The sequence below is a fragment of the Octopus bimaculoides genome, chromosome 22, assembly GCF_046866305.1.
Source record: "Octopus bimaculoides isolate indiv1 chromosome 22, ASM4686630v1, whole genome shotgun sequence".
NCBI lineage: Eukaryota > Metazoa > Mollusca > Cephalopoda > Octopoda > Octopodidae > Octopus > Octopus bimaculoides.
The window spans coordinates 30,476,635-30,486,483 of record NC_142949.1 but is presented as its reverse complement, the minus strand read 5'-3'; the positions used below and the strand labels follow the sequence as shown (position 1 = coordinate 30,486,483).

The 9,849-nt window shown below is 40.9% G+C and overlaps 1 protein-coding gene across 1 annotated transcript in view; it reads right to left on the bottom strand.

The window, feature by feature from the left end:
- Positions 1–261: 261 nt before the first annotated feature.
- The window catches only part of LOC106874141 (serine/threonine-protein kinase/endoribonuclease IRE1), a 30,632-nt gene continuing 21,044 nt past the window's right edge, over positions 262–9,849 (bottom strand). The window contains exons 15-23 of the mRNA XM_089339980.1: positions 9,625–9,706; positions 7,488–7,617; positions 6,535–6,694; positions 5,588–5,787; positions 5,272–5,413; positions 4,173–4,300; positions 3,278–3,404; positions 1,203–1,270; positions 262–612 (exon numbers count right to left, since the gene is read on the bottom strand). Coding sequence (XP_089196106.1) covers positions 442–612; positions 1,203–1,270; positions 3,278–3,404; positions 4,173–4,300; positions 5,272–5,413; positions 5,588–5,787; positions 6,535–6,694; positions 7,488–7,617; positions 9,625–9,706 — 1,208 coding nt within the window. The 3' untranslated portion in view covers positions 262–441. The remainder of the gene's footprint in view (positions 613–1,202; positions 1,271–3,277; positions 3,405–4,172; positions 4,301–5,271; positions 5,414–5,587; positions 5,788–6,534; positions 6,695–7,487; positions 7,618–9,624; positions 9,707–9,849) is intronic.

Sequence of the window (9,849 nt, the reverse complement as noted above, 5' to 3'; positions counted from 1 at the left end):
GAGTACTCTTTTTTCCACCTTGTTGCACATTTCAGGTGCTTACTCCGGTATATATATATATATATATATATATATATATATATATTCATAGTTCTGTTTAGGAATGTAGCCATTCATAATGTATTATTATTATTATTATATGTACAATTGCAAACATTCGGTTAAAAACCTGACTAACATTTCATACCTCCCTCCCATGATAAAAATATTTAGAAATTTTAAAATGTAAAGAAAGAATGTTTTGATACAAAAACTTCTTCCTTTTTTTTTGCTTTTTAAATGATTATACATACATATATCATATGTATATTAATAGAGACTGTATATATAACATGTTTATATATGTTTGTTATAGTTTTGAATATATGAGATCACAGAATTTTTAATGATAAATATGTATACGTGTTGTGGTTGTGCATGTGTGTGTGTGTGCGTTTTCTCTCAAGTATCGTAATATTGAGACAATGTATTTTCATTTGAACAACAAACTGCTGCTTTGTAAGTATGCAATAAAAGACGAGGAAATCTGGATGTGAAATATTCAATAAACTCTGTAGGGAATGAACCTAATGACCTTTGGACTGCTTCTGGGAGTTCTTTATAATGGTTTCTCTGGAAAAATAAAGAAAGAAAGAACATAAGAAACAATGTTTAAAAATACATTTTGTTATGGTATGTGTGTGTGTGTGTGCGCGTATACACAACAACAACAACACACAAATCAATTATATATATTGCAAACTCAAATATATATACACATACACAAATACAAGGGGGTGCCGAAAAGTTCCTGGCTTTGAGTAAATACAAGAGGATCAGTTTAATTATGAAAGGCTTCTGCAATAAGTGTGTGATTCAGAGAGGGGAATAATAATAATAATAATAATAATAAAAATAACAAGAGCACTCAGAGAGCGCAAACCTCTGCCGAGGCAATACCAATGTCCTATTAACGATTAGCCAGAGATGATTTTTAAAATGAGAATATCTGAAATAAACACGATTGCTTTCACAAACGAGAATACTAAAAATGAACCCGACCACTATAAAAAATTTTTAAAAAAAACAAGAAAAATAATCCAGAACCCTTGTCCGGTACTGGGTTGATCCCAAAATCTAATCATAAAAAGAAGAAGAAGAAGCAGCAGCAGCTGATGATGATGATGATGATGGCATTAAGTGTAATAAAAAATGCTTTTTACCTTATTTCTCATTGCTCGAATTAAATCTTTCACCAATGCGCCATTATATGTACGGAATTTTCTCAAGTCTGAGAAGAAAGAGGAAAAAAGAATTAGCATTCAAGGAGTTGAATCACAGAGGATTGCTAAATTATTGTAAAATCCAATATACGTTACATCAGGGTGAGTGAGTGAGAGGGTTGCCATGCATGCCACGCCATGAGTTCAAACTACAGCTACGGCACTGAACTCACAAAACTTAACTTCATTTCTATATTGAACCACACATACTTACTTTCAGACTACACTACACAAAGCTTATATTCTTTTATTGTTTTTTGTTTTTTTGTTTCAGTCATCTGACTCTGGCCATCCCCCCAGGATGTACTCTTTTGTAAGCCTAGTACTTATTCTATTGGTCTCTTTTGCTGAACTGCTAGGTTACGGGGACGTAAACACACCAACATCAGTTGTCAAGCGATGGTGGAGGGGACAAACACAGACACACAATCTTCTATCTTCGCTCCTTTGCGCCACATGGGCTCAACTCCCCTCCACTCTTCATCTAACCCCCTCCTCCTGTCTCTCTCCCCCACCCTCCCTCCTACCACCCATCTCTCCCCTCCCCCACCTCCTGCTCCAACTCCTACTTCTTTGTACCTCTCTTCATACTTCTCTTCACCCCTACTCTTTCTCTCCTCTCTCTTACTCTCTCTCACTCTCTTCTCTCGTACTCCCCCCCCTCCCCCCCCTCTCCCGTACTCCCCCCTCTCTCACTCTTACTCTCTACACTCTTACTCTCCTACTCTCTACACTCTTACTCTCTTACTCTCTCACCCTTACTCTCTCACTCTCTTCCCCTCTCTCTCACTCTCTTTCTCTTCCTTTCTTCTTCCCCCCCATACCCCTCTTCCCTCTCTCTCTTTCTCTTCCTCTCTTTCTCCCCCCATACCCACCTTCCCCTCTTTCTCCCCCCATACCCACCTTCCCCTCTCTCAATCCCCCTTCCCTCTCCTCTCTTCCTCTCCCCTCCCATACCCATCTTCCCCCTCTCTTACATCCACCTTCCCCTTCTCCCTCCTCTTCAACACCCCCTCATAAGCTCATCCCACCACACCCCAACACACTCCTACTCTACCTTCCCACTCCACCCCATCCAATTCCTTACACCCACCACCCACCCCTACCCACATACCCCACCCTACCCACATACCCCTACCTCTACCCCACACTCCACCCATGCATTCCCCACCTCCCAACACCCTCACATCACACCACACCAATACTCTTGCATCACACCACGCACACCACACCAATACCCTCGCATCGCATCACACCACGCACACACTACAACTGACCAACTACTTTCTTCCTTTCTCCCTTCCCCCATTTTCACACTACATACGTCAAGATCACCAGCAGTCTACCTCCCACACACAGCCCCTCGTTCCTGATCACCGTTTGTTATCTCCCCCTTTCTTAGCTCTCCTGAAATAAGAATTTCTAACTTCCGGTCAGTCATTGTTATGATCGGCCATTATTATGATTGACCGTTGACTGAACACTATTCAATTTTTTTTCTCCGTGTTTTTCTCCTTGTCTCCGTATTCTTTCTGTTGAAGAGCGTAGCTCGAAACGTCAAATACTTTCCGTATTCCCGAGCGTCATACTAATATATACTTTTGTTATTTACACCACCTGTCCTCGTCTGTTGTTATTTTTTGTATATTCTCCCATATATATATATATGTTTATATATATATATATATATATATATATATATATACATTGGGCTTCTTTCAGTTTCCATCTACTTAAATTCACTCACAAGGCTTCGGTCAGCCCAAAGCTAAAGTGGAAAACACTTGCCCAAGGTGTCATGCAGTGGGACTGAACCCGGAACCATGTGGTTGTTAAGCAAGCTACTTACCACACAGCCACTTCTGCACCTAATACTACATCTAAAGAACATTTAACTTGCATGAATTTCTAAGAAACATAAAAAAAAAAACCTACTTCTATTGCCAAAATCTGTTAGAAGAAAGTTGAATAAAGCTTGTAAATAAAATAATCAAAAAAATTAATGGCTAACCAACCTTCTTGAAGTTCTTCAGTGATATGTAGCTTCCAGTTGTCTTTGATAATAAGTTCACTGCCAATTTCTAGTCTCTGGATAATTTCACAGGTCTCTGCTTTCTCTTTTTCTATTCTATCACTAACATCCTGCAACACAAAATACAAAAATCACATAACGGTTAAGCTTTTTTTCTCTAAGCTCCAATATACCAATCTATTTACAAATGACCGAGACCTTTGGTGATTTATTCCTTGTAAGCTTAGTACTTATTTTATCGGTCTCTTTTGCCAGACTGCTAAGTTATGGGGATGTAAACACACCAACACCAGTTGTCAAGTGGTGATGTGGGGAACAAACAGATGCTAGGCTTTGGTCAGCCTGAGGCTGAACCTAGAACCATGTGGTTGGGAAGCAAGCTTCTTACCTCACAGCCACACCTGCGCCTATATATTACAAATAAGATAAATGATATTTCGACAACAAGAAATATATGCTCTGTATAAGGCGGCGAGCTGGTAGAAACGTTAGCACGCTGGGTGAAATGCTTAGCGGCATTTCGTCTGTCTTTATGTTCTGAGTTCAAATTCCGCCAAGGTCGACTTTGCCTTTCATCCTTTCGGGGTCGATTAATTAAGTACCAGTTACGCACTGGGGTCGATGTAATCGACTTAATCCCTTTGTCTGTCCCTGTTTGTCCCCTCGATGTTTAGCCCCTAGTGGGCAATAAAGAAATAAGAAATATATGCTCTGTAGTCCAACATATTGACATCAGAGCTTTTCGAAGGCTTAAGATAATTATTACATTTCAAATATTACCCACTTTTTTATTCTTTATAATCAGATTAAACTTCAGGTGAAATTGGTACTAAACATTGGCTAATTTTTGTCAGACATGCAAGAATGATTTTTTTTACCTGAAAAAATTGCAACTGTTGCAGTTGGTTCCAAAAGAAGGGATGTTTAAGTACACTTTTCGAAGTTGGTCGGTCATGAGGGTTAAAAGAAATCATTTGTTGGACTAAGCTTCGGCACATAAAATACCCTGGAAATGGAAAAGAAATAAATTATGAGAATAGGGAATTATTAAAAGCAATTTTGTTTTCCTTAATAATAAACTAGAAAAGAAGAGAGTAGGGTCAGTGCTGGCAGTGTCCACGGTGTTTATAGGCCCTCACAAAGTGGTGAGATGAAAGAAATCGATGGGAGTGGTTAAGTTGCTGATTGCAGGATAACGGTTTCAATTCCCAACCCAGGTGATGTGTTGTATTCTTGAGCAAAACACTTCATTTCAGTTTATTCCAGTCCACTCAGCTGTAAATGAGTAATCCTGTGATTAACTGGCATCCAGTTCAGGGAAACGTTGTGATCTTCCATGAAAAGCACTTGGAAATGGGTGAGGTTTGGCAACGGGAAGGACACCAGGTCAGGGAAAATTGGCTTCAACAAATCTCATCTGACCCATACAAGCATGGGAAAGTGGACATTAAAATGATGACGATGATAAAAATTATAAATGCTTCCCTGAGGTATTTTCTTGCATTGTCCATACTGTTGATATTTATAATCCATAATCAACATCACTACATCCCCTCTACTTCTCTCTATATATTAATTGCTCTTAGTTTTGCTCATTGAGTACAATATCCTTTGCTGAGGCAGTCTAAAAAGAGGAATGAAACAGGTCTTTTACTTTCGCCAGTTGGCTATAAAGACCAGACTTCCTCCCATACATTTTATGTTTTTCAAATGTTTCAATCATTTGATCTTATTGCAGTTATCCTGCGCAGCTCTCCAGCTGATCAGCTCCTGATGAACCATCCAACCCATGCCAGCATGGAAAACGGATGTAAATGATGACGATGATGTTTGTTTATAGAAGTTAAAACACACTCTAGAGGGAATTTTTGTCAACTAATCGCATGAATACTCTCTTTTGTATTTGACAAGATCTCTACAACAACAACAACAACAACGACAACATTAACAGTGGAAAAATAAAAAAATGATTCTTACTTTCATCAGCAAGATAGCTTAAATTAAAATGTCCTGCCATAATGTTAGCTTGTCTTTGTAGGGTGTCACCAAACAGATGCTGACCTTTGGTCACTACGTAGTATATTACACAACCAGCGGAAAATATGTCGACAGCACATGTCTGGAAAAAACAGAACACGGATGATTATTTTTAACAATTTATTTTTTCCATTGAAGAAAATGGCTGATCATGTTTTTACAGAAGACTGAAAATGAAGGACACTGCTTGTATGACAACGACACTCATTTACAACTATCATGAGCGTCGAAATCGTAATAAAACAAAACAACTTACTATTTTCTGGCTACCAGAACAAGCAATGACTTCTGGTGCAATCCATCCATCGGTACCGGTCACTCCAGGCCGATGTGAGAGAGAACCTTGGCCAGCAGTTAACTTCTTGCACAAACCAAAGTCAGAAATCATAGCTCTTGGCTCATTCTGAACACCGGATATTGAAAGAAGAACATTCTGGGGTTTGATATCTCTGTGAACTAAAAATAAATTTTAAAAAAATAAAAAATAGAAGCAACAGGTACGGAACAATAGGTATCTCTCTCTCTCCTTCTCCCTCTCATACACTCTCTCTCTCTGACCGGGTAATCATGTACCTCCTCTATAGCAAGACGGGGAGGAGGATGACGACGGCCGAGGCAGGGGGAATGGATGACGGCTAAGACAGGGGATGACGACCGAGATGGGGGGACAACAACCTCGTCGCATGTCTTCTTGGGTCTACTTCTACCACAGGTGTTTCTAAGAATTACCATATTTCGAAGCATATATGATGCACTCTGACGTAACACATGGCTCTACTTCACATGTATGTTTTGTGGAAGAAAAAAATGAATTAACATGTTTCACCACATACTCGGAATCCCATTTAGAATACGGTCACATTAGACGCATGGAAATTTTTTAAATACATTTAACCCATAAGCATTGAGATTATCCTGTCAAATGTAATTCTTATTTATTCACATCAGTCTTAAATTAATCATCCATTATCGCATAGCTTCAAGATTTCAAATGATGTGATTGTTTATTTTTAGAATGGCATTGTAGGAGAGATATGAGAGGCTGGATCTGGCCAGTTCGAACATAAAACAGATAGATTAATTTGGCTGGGTGTGGCTGGTTTAAATGCTAAATGGTTAAGAATAATAAAAAAAAGCACATCGGACAGTATGGTAACTCATTCTCCATTAGAAGTCACAATGTCGTCAATGACCACAACTTACCAATGTCCAGTGAGTGTAAGTGTTGTATACCGGAAATAGCTTGATGCAACAAAGATCGCTGGTCAAATTCCTTCAGCAACGGACATCGATCTTCAGCATAATCTGCCAGAGTTGCTGTACATAATTGCAAAGCTATGTACCGAAACTGAGAATCAGCTTCCTGAAAAAGGAAACAAAAATTGTTTTCTGTTGGTATCATCATCATTGTTATTATTCTTATTATTAGAAAGGCAGTAAGCTGGCAAAACCATTAGCATGCCAGGCAAATTGCTTAGAAGCATTTCGTCCCTCTTTATGTTCTGGGTTCAAATTCAACCCCTTCATCCTTTCACGAGCGATAAAACAAGTACCAGTTGGGCACTGGGGTCAATTTGCTGGGCTCATGCCAAAATTTGAAACTGTTATTATTATTATTATTATTATTATTATAAAAGGTGGTGAGCTGACAGAATTTCAGGCCTTGTGCCTATGGAAGAAAGAATTATTTAAGGTAGTGAACTGGCAGGGTCATTAGCACGCCAGACAAAATGCTTAGCTGCATTTCATCCATCTTTACGTTCTGAGTTCAAATTCCGCCGAGGTCAACTTTGCCTTTCATCCCTTTTGGGGTCGATAAATTAAGTACCAGTTACGCACTGGGGTCGATATAATCAACTTAATCCCATAGTCTGTCCTTGTTTGTCCCCTCTATGTTTAGCCCCTTGTGGGCAATAAAGAAATAGGAAACTGAAAGAAGCCCATTGTGTGTGTATGTGTTTGTCCCCCCTATCACTGCTTGACAACTGGTGTTGGTGTGTTTAGGTCCCTGTAACTTAGTGATTCAGCAAAAGGAAACCAATAGAATAAGTACAGGGCTTTAGAATATAAGGCAGTGCTCCAACATGGCCACAGTCAAGTGACTGAAAACAAGTAAAAAAAAGAAAAGAAAGGCAAGACAATTTTAAGTTCCTTACCGTACAGAAGTATCTCACAACATTTGGATGTTGGTCAGATTCTCGCAGCAACTCAACCTCACGATCAGCCAGACTGAAACATTCTGGCAACAGACGCTTCACAGCAACATCTCGACTGTCAAATAAACCCCTGCAAAAACCCAAATGGGGGAAAATGTGAAACTCTTGAATATATACATAGGAGAATACCCAGATAACTACAGATCATATATACTCAGCAATATAACATATTTACAGGCAACTCACCCGTCAGTATCTTGAGAGAAAAGCTGAACATTAGAAGCATCAGTTGTGGCGTGCAAGAGAGACGATTGCGCTGGTATGGACATGTGGTGAGAATGGAGGAGGATAGCTGCGTGAAAAAGTGCCACACCCTAACAGTTGAGGGAACCCGTGGAAGAGGTAGGCCCAGGAAGACCTGGGCTGAGGTGGTGAGGCAAGACCTTTGCACATTGGGCCTCACCGAGGCGATGACTACTGACCGAGACCTTTGGAAATGTGCTGTGGGTGAGAAGACCCGGCAAGCCAAGTAAGATCGTTGCCAGTGCCCCTGGATTGGTTCTTGTGCGGGTGGCACATGAGATGCACCATTTTGAGCGTGGCCGTTGCCAGTACCGCCTGACTGGCTCCTGTAGGATTTTCGAGCGAGATCGTTGCCAGTGCCCCTGGACTGGCTTGTGCGGGTGGCACATAAAAGACACCATTTCGAGCGTGGCCGTTTTCGTGCGGGTGACACGTAAAAGCACCCACTACACTCTCTGAGTGGTTGGCGTTAGGAAGGGCATCCAGCTGTAGAAACTCTGCCAAATCGGACTGGAGCCTGGTGTTGCCATCCGGTTTCACCAGTCCTCAGTCAAATCGTCCAACCCATGCTAGCATGGAAAGCGGACGTTAAACGATGATGATCATGATCATCATCATCATCATCGTTTAACGTCCGTTTTCCATGCTAGCATGGGTTGGACGATTTGACTGAGGTCTGGAAAGCCAGCAGCTGCACCCGGCTCCAATCTGATCTGGCAATGTTTCTACAGCTGGATGCCCTTCGTAATGCCAACCACTCTGTGCAACCAAAACAGGAGCCAGTCAGGCAGGCCTGGCATAGTGGTACCCACCGGTATGGATACCATTTGCGTGACACCAGTATCTTTCACAACTGCGATTTCACTTAGCCTGATGGGTCTTCTTCTCAAGCACGACATAATGCCAAATGTTTCGGTCATTTGTGAGACCCAACACTTGAAAGGAGCTTTTCATGCGTCACCAGCATCGGCCACTTTGCCTCCATGAGGCCCAACACTTAAAAGGTGCTTTTTACATGCCACAACAACTCCAAGAATGTAATGAATGTTTCTATGCGCCACTGGCACAGGTGCCAGTTGTATGACACCAGTATCTGCCCCAACTACAATTTCATTTGGCTATTCATCATCATCATTCAATGTTCATTTTCCATGCTGGCATGGGTTGGACGGTTTGACCAGGGCTGGTAAGCTGAGGGGCTGCACCAGACTCCAACCTGATTTGGCATGGTTTCTATGGCTAGATGCCCTTCTTAATGCCAACCACTTTACAGAGCATACTGGGTAGGTGCTTTTATATGGCACCGGCACAATTCACTTAACCGCTATCATTGTTTCAATGTCTACTTTTCCATGCTCCCATGATTCAGATGGTGTTTATTGACACAGAGTTGTTTGGCAGCCAGACGCCCTGATGGCCTTCCTGTCACCAATCCCCACCTGTTTCCAAGCAAAGTACTACTCTCCCATGATCAAGCATGTTTCCACGGAACAGTGGAAATGTAGGCTGCTTGTATGACAGAAACACTCATTTACAACTATCACATGACATCAAGATAAGAAGACACAAACACAAATATAAACACACACACACACACAACAGGCTTCTTTCAGTTTCCATCTATCAAACCCACTCACAAGGCTTAGGTTGGCCTGGGGCTACAGTAGAAGACACTCGACCAAGGTGCCACTCAGCAGGACTGAACTTGAAACTACGTGGCTGAGAAGCAAACTTCTTAACCAACAGCCATACCTACACCTAAATTAATTGTAGAAATTCCATATCAAGTAGCAGCAGCAGGGCATTCTGTGTTTTCTTAGCTACAAATACTTACTTGAAGACAATTGTGCCTTCTGATCCATGTCCGAGAATGTCTCGTGGGTAAAACAGAATCTTGCCAACACTGACTGCACCGTCTGTAAAAAAAAAAAAAAAAAATGCATGGATTATATAAACACAAAAAAAAAACTAAATAAACAAACAAAATTGAATGACTATAAACTGAAAGAATCATCACCATCATCATCATCATCGTTTAACATCCGCTTTCCATGCTAGC